Source organism: Uranotaenia lowii, chromosome 1, assembly GCF_029784155.1.
Source record: "Uranotaenia lowii strain MFRU-FL chromosome 1, ASM2978415v1, whole genome shotgun sequence".
Lineage (NCBI taxonomy): Eukaryota > Metazoa > Arthropoda > Insecta > Diptera > Culicidae > Uranotaenia > Uranotaenia lowii.
In genome coordinates this window covers 124089670-124108378 of record NC_073691.1, presented here as the reverse complement: position 1 = coordinate 124108378, position 18709 = coordinate 124089670, and the positions used below count along the sequence as shown (strand labels likewise).

At 34.8% G+C, this 18709-nt stretch overlaps 3 protein-coding genes across 4 annotated transcripts in view; 2 read left to right on the top strand and 1 right to left on the bottom strand.

The window, feature by feature from the left end:
- Positions 1 to 9744, bottom strand: part of LOC129739745 (uncharacterized) — a 25265-nt gene extending 15521 nt beyond the window's left edge. The window contains exon 1 of the mRNA XM_055731254.1: positions 9670 to 9744. The gene's annotated coding sequence lies outside the window, so the exon portion shown is untranslated. The remainder of the gene's footprint in view (positions 1 to 9669) is intronic.
- Positions 9745 to 10110: 366 nt separating this feature from the next.
- The window catches only part of LOC129739741 (gamma-aminobutyric acid type B receptor subunit 2), a 56857-nt gene continuing 48258 nt past the window's right edge, over positions 10111 to 18709 (top strand). For both annotated transcript variants that reach the window (XM_055731247.1, XM_055731246.1), the window contains exon 1: positions 10111 to 10129. The gene's annotated coding sequence lies outside the window, so the exon portion shown is untranslated. The remainder of the gene's footprint in view (positions 10130 to 18709) is intronic.
- LOC129739742 (E3 ubiquitin-protein ligase CCNB1IP1-like) lies at positions 15002 to 15827 on the top strand. The gene is made up of 2 exons (XM_055731248.1): positions 15002 to 15316; positions 15383 to 15827. Exons 1-2 carry the CDS (start codon positions 15083 to 15085, stop codon positions 15701 to 15703), a joined length of 555 nt encoding a protein of 184 aa, XP_055587223.1. The 5' UTR covers positions 15002 to 15082; the 3' UTR covers positions 15704 to 15827.

Below are 18709 nucleotides of genomic sequence, written 5' to 3'. Positions count from 1 at the left end.
TGAAATCTGAATCTGAAATCTGAATCTGAAATCTGAATCTGAAATCTGAATCTGAAATCTGAATCTGAAATCTGAATCTGAAATCTGAATCTGAATCTGAATCTGAAATCTGAATCTGAAATCTGAATCTGAAATCTGAATCTGAATCTGAATCTGAAATCTGAATCTGAAATCTGAATCTGAAATCTGAATCTGAAATCTGAATCTGAAATCTGAATCTGAAATCTGAATCTGAAATCTGAATCTTCTGAATCTGAAATCTGAATCTGAAATCTGAATCTGAAATCTGAATCTGAAATCTGAATCTGAAATCTGAATCTGAAATCTGAATCTGAAATCTGAATCTGAAATCTGAATCTGAAATCTGAATCTGAAATCTGAATCTGAAATCTGAATCTGAAATCTGAATCTGAAATCTGAATCTGAAATCTGAATCTGAAATCTGAATCTGAAATCTGAATCTGAAATCTGAATCTGAAATCTGAATCTGAAATCTGAATCCGAAATCTGAATCTGAAATCTGAATCTGAAATCTGAATCTGAAATCTGAATCTGAAATCTGAATCTGAAATCTGAATCTGAATCTGAATCTGAAATCTGAATCTGAATCTGAAATCTGAATCTGAAATCTGAATCTGAAATCTGAATCTGAAATCTGAAATCTGAATCTGAAATCTGAATCTGAAATCTGAATCTGAAATCTGAATCTGAAATCTGAATCTGAAATCTGAATCTGAAATCTGAATCTGAAATCTGAATCTGAAATCTGAATCTGAAATCTGAATCTGAAATCTGAATCTGAAATCTGAATCTGAAATCTGAATCTGAAATCTGAATCTGAAATCTGAATCTGAAATCTGAATCTGAAATCTGAATCTGAATCTGAAATCTGAATCTGAAATCTGAATCTGAAATCTGAATCTGAAATCTGAAATCTGAATCTGAAATCTGAATCTGAAATCTGAATCTGAAATCTGAATCTGAAATCTGAATCTGAAATCTGAATCTGAAATCTGAATCTGAAATCTGAATCTGAAATCTGAATCTGAAATCTGAATCTGAAATCTGAATCTGAAATCTGAATCTGAAATCTGAATCTGAAATCTGAATCTGAAATCTGAATCTGAAATCTGAATCTGAAATCTGAATCTGAAATCTGAATCTGAAATCTGAATCTGAAATCTGAATCTGAAATCTGAATCTGAAATCTGAATCTGAAATCTGAATCTGAAATCTGAATCTGAAATCTGAATCTGAAATCTGAATCTGAAATCTGAATCTGAAATCTGAATCTGAAATCTGAATCTGAAATCTGAATCTGAAATCTGAATCTGAAATCTGAATCTGAAATCTGAATCTGAAATCTGAATCCGAAATCTGAATCTGAAATCTGAATCTGAAATCTGAATCTGAAATCTGAATCTGAAATCTGAATCTGAAATCTGAATCTGAAATCTGAATCTGAAATCTGAATCTGAATCTGAAATCTGAATCTGAAATCTGAATCTGAAATCTGAATCTGAAATCTGAAATCTGAATCTGAAATCTGAATCTGAAATCTGAATCTGAAATCTGAATCTGAAATCTGAATCTGAAATCTGAATCTGAAATCTGAATCTGAAATCTGAATCTGAAATCTGAATCTGAAATCTGAATCTGAAATCTGAATCTGAAATCTGAATCTGAAATCTGAATCTGAAATCTGAATCTGAATCTGAAATCTGAATCTGAAATCTGAATCTGAAATCTGAATCTGAAATCTGAAATCTGAATCTGAAATCTGAATCTGAAATCTGAATCTGAAATCTGAATCTGAAATCTGAATCTGAAATCTGAATCTGAAATCTGAATCTGAAATCTGAATCTGAAATCTGAATCTGAAATCTGAATCTGAAATCTGAATCTGAAATCTGAATCTGAAATCTGAATCTGAAATCTGAATCTGAAATCTGAATCTGAAATCTGAATCTGAAATCTGAATCTGAAATCTGAATCTGAAATCTGAATCTGAAATCTGAATCTGAAATCTGAATCTGAAATCTGAATCTGAAATCTGAATCTGAAATCTGAATCTGAAATCTGAATCTGAAATCTGAATCTGAAATCTGAATCTGAAATCTGAATCTGAAATCTGAATCTGAAATCTGAATCTGAAATCTGAATCTGAAATCTGAATCTGAAATCTGAATCTGAAATCTGAATCTGAAATCTGAATCTGAAATCTGAATCTGAAACCTGAATCTGAAATCTGAATCTGAAATCTGAATCTGAAATCTGAATCTGAAATCTGAATCTGAAATCTGAATCTGAAATCTGAATCTGAAATCTGAATCTGAAATCTGAATCTGAAATCTGAATCTGAAATCTGAATCTGAAATCTGAATCTGAAATCTGAATCTGAAATCTGAATCTGAAATCTGAATCTGAAATCTGAAATCTGAGTCTGAAATCTGAATCTGAATCTGAAATCTCAATTAATTAAATTCTGGTTTTTATTCTTACCTTGATTGTCAAAAACAGATTTCGAATGTTTTCTCAAATTGTGTATTCTCATAAGACACATTCCACGCGCTTGTACCGCTCAAAAGTGATTTTTATCCGTTCGCGTATCAAAAAATCTCAAAATTGTCTATAATTTTGATAATTCAAATCACACAAAACCAACGGAAAAAGAGAAAAAAGTTTTTTTTACACATGTTTAAGATGATTTTAAAAAGCAGATTTTTTGTTGAAAAAAGTGGTGTTTTTGACAACTTTTACAAAATCATTAATTTTAATACATGGATGATTTTTTTTTGGAAATATTTTAGTGTGTTCAGAAGCCAAAAAACACGGCATCATTTTGTAGAAAAAAGAATTTGTTTATATCCAATGTAGTTGGTTTGAAAAGCGAACAAAAACAGTCGCAAATGAGTGAATTCACGTCACAAAAAAAGGGAAGTTTTTAATTTTACGAGAAAACGCTGACTTTTTTTGTAATAAAAAAATGAGATTTTCTTTGAAAATGATAAGACGATTCTAAAACTCTAAAATTCATAGAAATCGGTTGGAATCTAGCTGAGTTACAACAGCGCGAATGAGTGAATTCACGTCACAAAACTTGATTTTTTATTAAAATTTATATGAAAAATGTGCTCTGAAAACTGTTTTGACCCTCCATGTGGTCGGATTTTTACAAATCGAGCATAATTTAGTTGATTTTTTTTAATAAGTTCATTAGTTTCAAATAAAAATACAAAATTTGAAAAAAAAAATAAAAATTTTTTTGGTGAATCTATGAATGAAGATTGTTGCTATTCAAGTGCCAATCAAAATAAGGAAAAAGTTACGTGCAGATACTGAAAATTTATGATTATAAAAGTCGGAACAACAAAATATCGTTTTTGAAAGTGTATCTACATAAAATTTGAAGACTCCAAAGAATGGTTCAGTATAACCACAGTATAACTTTATATTTCGTGACGTGAATTCAGTCAACTACCCTGTTCTGTTTGAACTGAGTGAATTCACGTCACAACTTCAAATAAGCATAACTTCGTTCGTTGTTGTTCAATTGACAAGCTACGTACATCAAATTGTGGGTAATTGTTTTCTTTACAACTCATTTGAAGACACTAATATTCTATTTCTACAGAGAGAACAGGAAATCAAAGATGTATGTACTAAAGTCCGAAATGGTTAATTCTAGCGTGAATTCACGTCACAAAAGTAATCGATCATAACAAAAACAACTTAAATTTTTAAATGACCAAATTATATTCATTTTGAAGGAAATTCAATTTGCGACCGTTTGCTACAATTTTTTTTATTTTCAAGTAAATTGGTTGACTTCTAGAATGATAACAGTGCAGAAAAGTCCGGAAAAGTGATTTCACGTCACGGTGGAATGTGTCATAAGTTAATTGCTCAACTGTGTTCTAAATTTTGCAATTCTAAAACTTGTTTGATGCGTACCGTCAATTGGGGGCATCATGAAACGCTTTTCGACTTCAATGGCTTCTAAAAACTTTATGTACACAGATCATCATACCGTTTGTACCTCCAAAGTTTTTGGTTGATGGGACATCAACTTGACGTAGTCAGAAAAATTATTGGTTCCACCAGTTATTATTAAGTTTGCAAAAACATGCGATTTCCTCCCTACTTAGAAAAAGGGGTTAGTTGAAACAAGCTTTCTTTTTAATGAAATATCATATGAAAATGTTTGAAAATTTATTTTTGATATATTTGAGATGTCATAAAGCACTAATTGTAGTAATTTTTGGTATTGTTCGAATTAGATTTTACATTTTTTTTTAAAGAAATAGCATGAGGGTGCTGCGTACATTTAGGGGAACAATACTACAAAAATACTATTAGCTGAAATCATGAAAAAATGTTTGGATGGATGAAATTTTGAAATCAACAAACGCGTGATGCAAAAAAAAACATATTCCAGCATAGCACTAGATTAAAAAGATGATTTTTTTATTTGCATTTGATGCATTTTAAGCCCAGACTGGTAACTGAATTATAGAAATATTTATTTTAAAAAATTTGGTGATTATCCGGAAAATATTTTTACACCAACACTGTTGGTATAGGATAATAAAAGCAATACCTATATGAAGTTTGAAGGTGATATAATTAAGCCAATCCGTCATATTGGGTATAGTTTTTTATGGCATCGAAAAATGTGAAAAATTGTGCAGCTATTGCTCGATTTTTTAAATTTTCCATGAGAATCATAAACTTACGGTGCGAGAAACTATGTTATCATCATTTTGTTATCATTAAATGATAACGTTTTTACATTATATTAGGATAAAAGTTTAATAAGTGTTGTGGTATACAAACGTTGAATCTAACCCTGCTGTTGCATGATGATCCGTTTGACGGTATTCCAAAGTTTTAAACTATAAATGAACATTCAATTTGAACCTCTTACTTTTGCTTTGGTTGTCAATTTTTTGTCTCAAAATTTTCAAGTAGTAATTAATTCGAAATCTAATATTTAATATTCTATGCGGGATCGCGATTCAGAATTTACACTTTTGAATTATAATTGACTACAATATGAATCTCAATGGACAATAATTTCCATTTCCTATACAACACGATACCGGAGATACCTAAAAAAGGCGCTTACAATAATGGAATTACATTCAGAAAAGGGATAGGCTTTAAACAGCTCGATGTTCAAACAGATGGCAAAAATGAACCTCGTAGCTAACTGAAAAAATGTAGGGAATTTCGATCAATTCTTGTTTTTGTTTTTGTAACTGGATTGCTATTTAAAATGCCTGGTTCAATCACAGAGAACAGACGTACAAGCCAGCCCACGAAACTTGTGTAAAAATCCAACGACCTTTTCGAAATTAATTTTCGTTTTTTTCTTGGACCACTAGGTAGATATCTCAAAAACACCAAAGAGTGTCAGCTTTGAACAGGTCGTCACGGTGTGCCAGAATACGTTATTAAAAATAAAAAATGACCACCAAAACGGCACTCGACATTTGAAAGATATAGTACTCAGGCATCTATCCTGAAAATTTGGAAATGTTCCATCGGGCTTTTTTGAAATTAGAGCGATTTTAAATTTTAAGTCAATTTGCATTAGATTTTCAATGGGGTTTTTTGACCTTATGTTCTATGACCATGGATTTTTCTGACTACACATATTTTATGACAATCACCCAGATCATGACATTATAGAAAATTTTATGCCCCACAACTTTGTGGAAGACTGGAAAAAGATTTGAGTTGATCCTGAATAGTTATTGGCAATTTTCTAAAACTTTATTAGACTGATTGAAATTTTTCCATGTTTCTTAAGTTTTTTTTTCAATTCCGCTTCACTAAAAAACGAATATCTTTCCAGGCGTAGTTTGAATCGTTTTTGGGTCTTCAACCGTTTTTTCGTGTTTAAAATGTGCTTAGTCGAACAAGGTAAATAGCGTAATATTGGCTTTAAAATAGTCATTTTTGATTACTTTCTTGGATTCAACAATAAAAATAAACGACATTTTTTATTTAAAATTAAAAATGAACACAGATGACCACTGTTATAGTCCACTACAGCATTTAAGAGATGATCATAGTACAACTTTGATGTATCGGGGGTTTGATATCGTTTCCAGGTTTCTAAAAAATCATGATGAACACTCTCCGAGGCTTGTTCTCCGAATACACCCAGCGATTTTCCGGTGAATTCGCAAAAATCTTTTACATGGAATCGTACAATGTGGAATTTGGAAGAGTTTGGCAGTTTAAGATTCTCCCACCCTGAAGAAAACTCATCAATGAGTGATATGTACTCGGAATCTAAGTTTTCCTTAAAGCATGCCTTGTAAATCTCCTGTAACAGCTTCAGTGCCTGCGATATCGGCATTTTTACAGTTTTAAGTGTTTTTTTTATTTATCTATTTTACTTACCTTTAAATGTTCTTGCACATCAAAATAACCTTCAAGCACATCTGAGGAATCTATTAGATTATGGCAAGCTTTCCCTGTTAAACCAAACGTTTGTTGGAGATGCCTCACTCTTGCCTTTGCAATCCGCAATTCTGCTAGCTCTGGATTCGTTGGATTCTGGACTGCCTTAAGCAAGGCATTCACGATTCCTCCCGTATCACCCAACTTCTTGATTTCGAAGAAATCCTTTAGTTGCCGGTTATATGAGCCTAAGTTTTCTTTAAGATTAGGCTCAAAATTTATACCCATTTTACGGAAGTTTCGTGTAATACTAAGGGTTTTCCTCACGCTTAAGTTGTTGTCAACTTTCATTTCGAACACATTCTGGGCAGATACAGGAGCAAATGGTTTCAAAACGTATGATGACTATTACTCATAGATTTACTATTACATACACATTTGTTCTCAAAATTTATCCCAAATGTGGTAGAGTAGAGTTAGAATTATCAAAATGTGAAAAAATACTGATATACACATCCGAGCCACTCAAAATAATATCTAATTAATTTTATAATTTAAAATTGAATTCAACAGAAAAGCAATCTTATCCATAATTTTAGCTATAATCTAAATCCTTAACGCAACATGCTACTATTGAACATATCGTTCATGTATCAAAATAAAATAGTGTTCGAGAAACCGAAGTTGAACAACAATCAGATTTAGGTCCATATAAACGCACACCTTGAAGCGAGTTTCGTATGATGCTCCGTTTATGAGGATTGAATTCGTCAAACGAAAAATACGACCATTCTCATAACGAAATCCGGCGCGTAAAGTTGAGCGGTGCGTAAGCTGGTGGAGCTCGGTTCGGTTTCTGGTGCGTTCACCACACCAAACAACTTTATTAAGACCCAAAAACGGTTCAAACTACGCCTGGAAAGATATTCGCTTTTTAGTGAAGCGGAATTGAAAAAAAAACTTAAGAAACATGGAAAAATTTCAATCAGTCTAATAAAGTTTTAGAAAATTGCCAATAACTATTCAGGATCAACTCAAATCTTTTTCCAGTCTTCCACAAAGTTGTCGGGCATAAAATTTTCTATAAAGTCTGGGTGATTGTCATAAAATATGTGTAGTCAGAAAAATCCATGGTCATAGAACATAAGGTCGAAAAACACCATTGGAAATCTACTGCAAATTGACTTAAGGGGGGGGTAGGGTCTAACAGGTATAAAAAAACACCATTTTCACGATTTTTTTTTCTAGAGCTATCGTTCAAACAAATGAATTCAAATTTTTTGCATTATACAAAGCATTGTTAAAAGAACATTTAGTAATTTTTTCGTGGAAACATATTGAAAAATGAGCCGGTGACGGAGCATTTTCGAGGATGCCTTTTAGAAAACAGGATTTGCGGTGGACACTGTATCTCAGCACAGAATCATCTGAAGTCAAAAAATCAGAGCAAAATATTTTTAATAGATGTTTTTCTGGACCCCAACGTTTTTATTTAACTTAAAAATATTTTTATGAAATTTTTGTGGCTGTTTGAAGTAAAAACTACGATTTTTCACTTAAAAATCCGCCATTTTTCACCTCTAAAATCTCCCCAAAGTAAAAAAATCAAAAAAGAAAAACGTTGGGGTCTGGTATTTTATATGTAGAAAATATTTTCCAAATTTGAAAAGAATCGGATAAGTAGTTTTCAAATGGCGATGTCCACGGACTTTAAAAATGTGCTTTCGAGAAAAACGCGTTTGAAGTTTCTGCTCTTGCTTTCTTGCAGTGTTAGATAGGAGGAGATAAAGGCCTATAACTTCTACAGTTTTGCTTCAATTGACTTGAAAATTTGACACAACATTCTTGAAATGTTTTACAATAAGAAAATAAAAAAATAAAAAAATCAATTTTTTTGAAAGTGTTAGACCCTACCCCCCCCTTAAAATTTAAAATCGCTCTAATTTCAAAAAAGCCCGATGGAACATTTCCAAATTTTCAGGATAGATGCCTGAATACTATATCTTTCGAATGTCGAGTGCCGTTTTGGTGGTCATTTTTTATTTTTAATAACGTATTTTGGCACACCGTGGTCGTATGAGCTTGGAATGTTTCAAGACAATCGCTGTTGAAGTTTCGTAATATATTCCTGATGTTGCATAACGACAAAATATCTTATAATTTATTCGCAGTTTCCTTCAAACTTGCTTCAAGTTATAAATTTCAAACAATGCCAATGGAATGCAAAAGTGATACATGAAAGTAAACCGTTTTGAGGTGTCACGGCTGCGTGAGACTGATCGTAAAGAGTGTTCCCATTTGACTGGACATAACCGATGCGATGTTAGTTGCTTTGGTTTAATTATTTATGAGTTCATACACGATTACGCCTTTTTGAAAACTCGGTACATTGAAAGTTGATTTTTGAACGGCTCAACTGACTTTCTAGTCAGTTTGTAACGTATTTTTCTGATGAAAGCATTTGAAATTTTACATACTTTTTTGAAGAATTTTTGTACTAGCTTGTTCGTCTGTTCTCTGTGGTTCAATGTCGAAGTGATTTTTAAACTGGTTTTCAATAGTTCAGAATAGACTAAATGTGCTGAAAGTTTCTGACAGCAGTGTGTATCACACTCAGTCTAATTGGGGTCATTTTCGAATTTCCCAAACCCTGGGGTCTGAAAAGCTCCGTTTTGGTTCAAAACTCATCCATGATTTCTGGCAGAATTTTAAAGAAATGTGCTTTCAAAGAAGTCATCTAATACCTCGCTAGGTTTTCAATGCCAAAAGACATATCCCTATTCAACAGCTAAAAACTTTTTTGCCTGATAAGATAAGAAGTTACGGTCTACGATAAAGTTGTTCAGCGGAACATTTTCTTTTAAAAATTTGTAAATTGGCACAAAAAACTCGGTTCTATAGAAGAAACAAAATTGATGTTGATTTAAAGAACAAAATGTTTTATTATCCCATACATTAAAGTTAAAATTTACTCATGTAAACTTTACTTAAAAATTCTGCAAAAAAAACATTGAGTTTTGAATTGAAACGAAGCACTTTAGACCCCAGGGTATGAGAAATTCGAAATTGACCCAAAATTGACTCAGTCTAGTGGGTTTGGATAGGACTCGCGATTTTTTCGCTTCAATGGAACAAGCACAAGAGCGATATTTCCCTTCAATCCAACATCGCAACCATCATCATAACAGCAGCAACTACGTTCATAAATGATGGGTGGTTGGGTGAAACAGAGCAGGGAATTTAAGAAGAGCTTACCCGGTCCTGTGCCGTGGCTGTGACTGTGGTGCCTTCGTAGTAGGTCCTACCGAAGTCCATAGCCGGAAAGTGCCAGTGATGAGCGTTCGTTTGGAAGTGGCTGGAGAGTCAAAAAAGAGCGAATATCAGGACCGAATCCTTGCACATTCAGTGAGTGTCGAGTAAAGCTCAAGAAGAGATGTTCGCAAAGAGGTTTGAATGTACCTAAAAAAGATGAATTGTTATGTTTGCTGGGTGGTATATTTTTTGAAAAACGTGGCTCGTTTCACGATTTGAACGAGGGTGGTTTTGGTTATATACTAGGAATCGATGATTGCGTTTACAAGCTAGTCCATTGGGAAGACTGTTGATATGTAGGTACTTACTTCTAGAGAGAAGATTTTGTGTGCTGCTGATCTCGTGGGATCTCATGGAGTTTGCAATTGTGTCCTTATCATCAAACCAATCAATAAAAGTCAATGTAAGTTATTTCGTTAAATTCAATAAACACCAAGTTTGCGCATAGTCCTTTTGCACACCATATTCCAATAAAGTTAATTAAACTTACTTGCAAATTAAAATTTTATTCGATTTCAAATATAAAACTGTTCTGGATCAAGAAACATTTGTAATTTTATAAAATTTCAAGTTTCTTTATTTTTTTGCCGTGTTCAGAAACTCAAATGTATATTTTCAAAATGAATCGAAATAGAAAATAGAAGATATGAAATGCATATCAAATTCACGTTTCAAAAGCTGAAAATAAAGCACATTTCTGAGATCTAATATGCGGATTTTCCCTTTTTTTATCTTACCATTTACCATCACTGAAGTAAAGCACTGAGGAAATAAACTAACAGGTCTACCATTCGCAGTTAGATTGATTGTGCCCGATTAGACCAACTAAAAGTGCCCATTTCACCCCTAGTCAAAAAGTTCACGTTAAAACGCGTTTATACGCTAATTATGGTAAATATCAAACATCTCTATATTGCAGCATGCACATTAGGGTGGTAATGGATTTATAGAGTAAATTTCATAATCGAATTTCCAAAACCAATCATATACATTGTTGATATGTTGATTTTCCCAAAAAACTGACCTGTGCAAAATTTGAGCTCAATCAAACATTAAGGGGATTTCAAAGCGCTCAGGGTAGATTTTCTAAAACTCAAAAATCACCACCAAATTATTATATATTTGAAAATAACAATAAACTGTTTCCTGAGGAAACAATTTGGAATTTCAATGGAAATAAATTGAGAGGATAGCTTGAAAACTCATAGAAGAGTTTTTAGAAGGCAACCTAAGCGAATTGATAGGGACATCAAGCAAGTTGAGAGGACAGGTTGAAAATTCGCAGGCGAGTTAACCTTATTTCGAAATGTCTTCAATCAATCAATGTCAGCAATCTGATTCATCTCCCGACGCTTGCGTAACGCAGAAAGTTACTTCAACGACTTTTCGTCTACGACCTGTTGTGTAATAATATCGACTGCAGTGAACTCTTATTTCTTCTGCCAAAAAACGCACGGACTTTACGCCAACAACAATTCTTCCGGCTCCCGCCTTTCCGCACTCTTACGAACTCAACAATCCCATCTGGACATGCTGTACGAGATTCAACGAGACGAGCGACAACTTCGATTTTAACGTGTCGAAATAAACTTTTAAAAAAAGAATCCTTAATTTGTAAATAGTCTGTGCATAATTTAGTGTTTTGAAAACTTAAACAAATAAATAAATAAATATTTATTTATTTGAAGATGAATTGTAAGACAAGATTTGGCAAAAATTTTTAAGAGTTCAAACGTTTAAAAGAACAGTCTCAATCTTAACTGATTTAAAGAACAAAAATCCTTTAAAAAAACCTCATTGCACGAGTCAAAAATTATGATTGATAATTATCTTTGCGTTATTCGTCTACTTTAGCCGTAGGGAATGAAACAAAAAGCTCTTCTTTCACATTTCCAGAGAAATTCGCAACCGGTTTAAAAACCAAAACAAAATCTCGCAAGCGTGTTTAAAGCTACTGGAAAATGTATCTGCATTTCACTCGAACACATTTAATATCATGACATTACCATACGTATTAGCAATTTTATAGGCAATTTTTTATCTCCCTTTAAAATCAATTAGGCAGTGACTACAAAAAAGTCATTGAAAGCTTGAAACAGGCATCGTTAATAACCGAAAAACAAGCGTGGCAAAATCACATGCAATCAAATTTTCTGGCGGATAGCAACGACGACAACTATTGTTTGCGATTTTCTTTTAAAATGATAACATTTTTGGCTTTATTCGATACTTATTTTCTCAAATGTTTTAATTTCCAAAAATTATTTCGATCGCAAAATACGCGTGTGCTCGAAATGATCGCTTCGTATAAAAGGCACTAATAAATACATTAATCTGAATTTGTTCTGCCATTGCAGATTTACTTCCCAACACAGCACTTCACACCCACGCGTGGCTTATAGCCGTATGTATAAGTGTTTAAAATAAAATAAACAAAATGGTACCGGCCTCTTCAAATTAAAAAAAACATAGATCTAAAAAACACTTAATTGTTATATCTACACTTATGGAATGTTTTCCTATGGACCACTTTTTACAATCGTTTATTCAGCAATCGAATGTTTCTAAAATCCGGAGATTTTCCTGTGAAATCTTCCAGAAATCCTCCAGAATTAGGTAAAATAAGTATTATGGAACGGACTCACCAAATTATCTGAGGACCCTGGTAGTTGATGATGGTTTCCATCTTTCCGTCAGCTCTGGGCCGGTTTCAGCTTTGTACAGCTCAGAACGAAAACGTTGTTCGTAACAAATAACGCCGTATGAGACTGAAGCTCTCGCACTCGATCACACTTAATGATAAGTAATACTTCCAGCAATTAAATATTGAAAAGTTTTAACAATTTAGACAATTTTAACAATTGAAGAAAACATTGTTTTGAACGACAGAGAGAAAACAAAACGCGTCCGTTGCCAACAAATCATGGCATACTCTCTCCCTATTGGGGAGCCCATCGACATACAGGCTAATATGCCTACTGGATACGGTTGGAAAAGTTCTGGAAAAGGTGATCTTGAATCGTATCCAGCGGTACACCGAGGGCGAAAGCGGGTTGTCCAACAATCAATTCGGCTTTCGAAAAAGGCGATGTCATCGAACCAGCTGATAAAACCAGACTAAAGAAGAGAAGAGGGGATCGTTTTTGTGCGGTAGTATTTAATGCCTTTTATATTGTCATCTTTGCTTATAAAAATGAGGATACCGAAATATCTCTGCAAATTAGTGGGAAGCTATTTCCAGAACCGTCAGCTACAATACATGACGAGCGAAGGATATCAGGAAATGGTTGTTACAGCTGGAGTACCGCAAGGGTCAATACCGGGCCCGGTCCTGCGAAATATTAGATACGTACGATGAGTTGCTGACATTGAGCTTGCCAGAAGGAGTAAAGTTGGTTGTTTTCGTGGACGACGTCGTGCTACTAGTGACAGGTTACTCAACTGGATAGCTGGATGCACTTCAAGAGTTTGCAGTTGGCTCACCACAAAATCGAGATAGTCCTGATATCAAACTTGATTTCACCGCAAACAGGCAGGATTACAGTCGAGTCAAAGCGTGAGCTTGAATATTTGGGTGTAAGTGTGCAAGAAGGCGGCAACGGCCGCACTTACGAGGATAATGGCGAACAACTCGGGGATCCAAAGTAGTCAGCGGAGGATAACTTCGAGTGTGATTTTGTCGATCCTTCGATATTGAGGTCCAGACTGGAAACCATCAGAAGCTCAACAGTGTACAGAGGCAAAAGAATTTGCGGGTCATCAGTGCAGGTCGCACTGTTTCGTCAGAGGCTGCATGCGTTGTAGCGGGAGTCATGTCCTTCGCGGTTTTGTTGGTGGAGGACTCCTATTGCTACGAAAATAGAGACATGCAAAACTTGAGGACACGAGCCAGGGATATCTTCATGGCCAACTGGCAACAGCTTTGGGACAGCTCAGAAAAAGGAAGGTGGACCCATCGTTTGATCCCAAATATCAAGGAGTGGGTAGAGAGAAAGCATAGCGAAGTGGATTTCTTCATGACGCAATTCCTGACTGGCCACGGATGCCTCATGAAGTATCACCACAGGATCGGACATGTGGCTTCGCCAGTCTGCCTAACATGCGGTGACGCGGACTAGATACCCGAACACGTGGTATTAAATTGTCCAATATTTTAAGAGGAACGTGCCATCATATTCGCCGCCTGCGGACCAGACACGACAGCCGACAACATGTTGCAGAAGGTGTGTGATGACATCAACACTTGGCATGCAGTCTGTGATCAGCTCGCCCGGATAATGACTGCTCTGCAAAGGAGTGTTGTATAAATAGCGCATATGCACGAATTAGACCCCCCCCCCCTTCCGAAGTATTGCCTTAAGGCCGTTACCGGTTTGGGATATGGTCTGAGGCCCCAGGGGGAGTTTAGAGCGTATGTATATACGGAGGAGTACATAAGAATCGACCCATTGGTTCCATGGACCCATATTAGTTCTGGAGAAACATGGTCGAGTTGCCTGGGTACCAATTTGTAAAATTCCTTCTCTGAATTTACTACCTGGGTGGGCTGCGTCAAATCACTCCTATGTTGAAAAATTGGGAAACAGAACTGAGGGATTTGTTGATAAACAAACTCCACGAAGTCCGCAGTTGCAAAATCAAAATGGCGGAATCGGGAATTTGACAAATCGTTAAGCAAGTTCACTCGTGTTGGGAAAAAGTGGTAGAAATTTGGACACCTGTAGCACAATTTGAAAACTCTACAATAGTCCTATTTGCCGCTGGTATTGTTCGTGATATTGTGCAGGTTGCTTCACCAACACTTTTCAGTTTTGGGACAATCAACCTAAAAAACGACCATGTGTGTCGACCGGCTGCCCGTTTTTTTGTACCGAGAGTTTTTGAGGTTAATTGTTCCGTCTCATCTGTACACGCTCAGCAAGTGTGCGTTAGAAATGTAAAAAACAACTCTATGCAAAAACATTTTCAAGATCTGCGGCCTTCAAGTTTTTTTACAACACGTGTTTTATTTTCGCATGCTGTGATGCAAAAATAGCTAGATTTCTATTACGTACGGCTGAAATAGAAACAGTGCTGTAAAAAAATACAACGTCCAAAGATCTTGAAAACATTTTTACATGGTAAAATTTTCAATAAATGCTGTAAGTGTCAAAATTGCTACCACTTTTTCCCAACAGAAGTGAACTTGCTCTTACGCCTTCTGTATATAAATACACACCTTGACTTCCTCCACCTATCGACTCACAGCCTACCCTGTCTAAAATCAAATCAAACTCCCAGTTCTACAATACTCGCATAACAATTCGATTTTCATCATAAATTTGACATTTGATTTACACTGCGTAGTGAAGTTAAGATGGGCTTCGATCGGGATAATTTGGTGTGCAATGCACGTGAGTGTTTCAAACAAATCGAAACAACAGCGTGGATTACCAACTGTTCGCACGTGTTTTGCGACCATCACGGTAAGGAAATTAAGCTCCGCCGTAAAGGTGCTGCGGCTTTCGTTTGTCCGGCCTGTGCATCGCATCTTCGCGAGGACGGAGGGCTTACCGAAAGAAAGCTGAACACATCAACCAATTTCCAGGCGGTGAGTTTTTTGTTTTTTTTTTTTTCACACATAACCTCAAAATATGGATTCATCGTTGAATTTCAGTTACTGTTGTGTGGTTATCATCCAGAAACGGTTATGGAAATAGCCAACAATGCGATAACGTTTTGGAATTTCCAAAAGCAGCAGATTTGCATTAACCTGGAGCGAAAGGTCGAATACTACCGCGAGTCTATCGCCAAGATGAAGAAAACGGCCGCCCAGGATCGGGCGGAAGCTCAATCGAAAATTGAAAGCCTCCAGCAGCAGCTGGAACAGGTCCTTGTGCATAACAGTGAACTGCAGAAAGCTCCTACCAAGCGAGACAGCCGGGGAAATCATCCACGCCATTGCGAAAAGAAACGTAGAATGAACGATTTTCTTTAAGATGAAAATTGTGTCTATTCACTTCTTTTCCGGGAATCAAATAGGAAGCATCGTTACGAATTTGAAATTTTTAGGATTCTTCTTCAGGAAATTTCAATACTTACACCAGGATAGAAATAAAAAATAACTAAACGAAATTTATCGCTGAATTACTTTTCGGATACCTAGGTATACAAAAATTTAAATTGATTTGTAGTTCTTTCGTTTATTACCAATTCAATTTTCGCCTCTCTCTTGTTCCCACATACATACATAGGGTAGAGGCGCCTGGACAACGGCTTAAGGAAGCTGTTTGCATTATTTCAATAGAGTTCCCTTCCATGTTGATTTAAGTACTGACATTTATCCATTGAACTACCTTTCTTATATTGTTTAATGAAACTCTGCAGGAAATAGATCAATCCATTATGTACTATTGAGCCTATCAATGATTTATTTTCCACATTGTCACCTCATTTTCTTACCAGGTCCCAGGGACTTCTATCGTACAATAAAATAGAAATGTCTCAATTTATTCCATCCTCTTCAGGGATAAATTTTAAATTTTGTGATTGCGGTTTAAGAAATGAGTATGAATTTACTTTGCACGGATAAACCGCGCATTTTTAATTGTACTATGATTTTCAATCCGTAATGAGACTTAAAAGTAAGAGATTTGAGAAAAGGCAGAATCACACATGCGTTTTGCCAACATTTGAATGCTTGAAGGCTAGTCCATACTAGGAGCCAGTTTGTCCCGAGACGGTCTAAATGTCTCCCATTTCATTCGAGAGACACTGAGACTGTCTCAAGTTTCCAACACCAACAACAGATAACAAAGTTCATCTCACAACAAAAATCTAAGTTCAAGTTGCCTAGTGCGGACTTTGGCCCCCTTGGCGAACAATATCAGAACAAAGCAACGGCATGTGGAAGCATGAAATGCGCATTAGACTGGCTCAGCTCATCTATTCGAGTTTTTTTACGAGCGAAAAAAAATCTTAGCCAAAAAAGTTTTTTTTCGGAAATTTACGTTTTGTTATACTAACTTTTTGTAGTTGTCTAAAGTTGCAAAAAAAATAAGACAATTGCAAGTTTTTGAGTTCAAACGATTGGGAGTTGAGGTACAGTAATTCAACCAACATTCGTCTTTTTGGACTATTTTTCCTTCAAACTGTAATGTGTCAATTACGGCGAAACATATTTTGCTGAAAATTCACTAAGCATGTATAAAAATAAAGCAAACAAGTGTCAAGTATGTAAACTTCTATGGGAGGGATAAAAATTTAAGCGGGGTTGATTTTATAGAACAAATTTTAGCATAAAAATAGTATTTACCACCATCATTCTTTTGTGGCTTGTGATATAGCTCAGTTGGCAAGTCTGTTGTCTCCTGAGCCGATGTGCGCGAGTTCGAGTCCAAGAGTAAACATCGAACACAGTTGATAAGTTTATTAATAACTGTCCGCCAACTGCAACGTTGATAAAGTCGCGAATGCCACAATGATGGTAAAACGACTATAATCGAAAAAAATTCGATGTTTTATCCATTATTTTTTCTTTTCGGTTTGACCTTGAATGGAAATTTTTTAACTCGAGGATTTCTGTCTAAGATTTGAAATTTTTTCCTCGAGCTGTAAATGACTTCCATCCAGAGAATCTCTGGAAGCTTGAGAATTTTTAGATTTAGTTTTCAAGAACGTGACCTTTTAACAGAGCAAAGTGTTTGGTCATAAATATGTGAGATCTTGCTGTTTGACTGTAATAAGCTCAAAAAGTCAAATTTCCATAGAAATGTTTTAAAAATCTCAAGTTTCGAATATTTGAGAAACGTTTAATGTCTTCAAATAGTAGATCCGAAAATATCAATAGATCCAAATCTAAAAATATAAAATTTGAAGGAACAATGTCATTCGAATAAAACGTTAGAAATGTGTAGATAATGTTGGAGATATCATTGCGTGTGTGCATTTATACTATACTGCTAGAGAAAAATTTGTAAAAGTTGGTAATTATCTTAAAAACAATCTTGTATATTAAACATCAACCCCTCAGCTAAAAAAGGCATAAGTTTTTTGTCCAAAAAAACCATGCGTTATAACTTATAAGCAATGCTGAGTATTGCTGATGCTGAGTACATGTAATTTTTTAATACATATAAATAGGCTTTTGCATTAATCTACTAGCGCATCAATTTCTTAACTTCATTGAGATCAGGATAAAAAGAATTACTTGGAAATGAATAATGTTCAATCTCAAAAAGTCATGACTGTGGCTAGCAAAATTTAGTAAAAGTTAATCGGTCTAATGTAATTCCTTGCAAATCGGTTTCCTTTTCGCTGTCGATTATTTACGATGATTGATGGGGGCCCAGCGGTTTGTCAAATTTCCATAAATCAGTTAATATATTAATAATTAATAAATTAGTTTTAAAAGATATTTCTGATTTAATTTTATCATTTTCTCGTTGAATTTTGTGATTATGATACTTAAAAACATTGCCTGGAAGCGGTAAAACAAAAAAAAAACACTTTGAAGGGATCGCTCAGTATGTCTATCATAAGGTTGCCAGGTTTCCCGGTTTTATCCGGGTTTGCCCGGATATTTAATTCAAAATTTTGGACAGTCCGGCCTAGCCCGGTTGCCCGGATTTAATTAAAAAATGCCCGGATTTATTCACTTTAATTGGTAAATCAAACGAAAAAAAAAACAAATTGTGTTGTAATTTTTTTTTTAATGAATGCCTCAAAACGAAATTTTTCGAGCAAGTTTTATAAAAATAATAATTATGGTAGGTTTTATAGAAGCCTTAAATACGATTTAAAATCTGTCGAAATGTTTTGATGAAAAAAAAATCAACTTTTTTTCTTGATTTTCGTTGAATAATTCCTGAATTTTGGCAAAATTTTCCCGGATATTGCCCAGATTTTGGTCATCAATTTTTAAATGAAATGCCCAAATTTGCCAGGTTTTTGTATTAAATTGCCCGGCCCGGATACGTGTTGAAAAAATTCTGACAACCTTAGT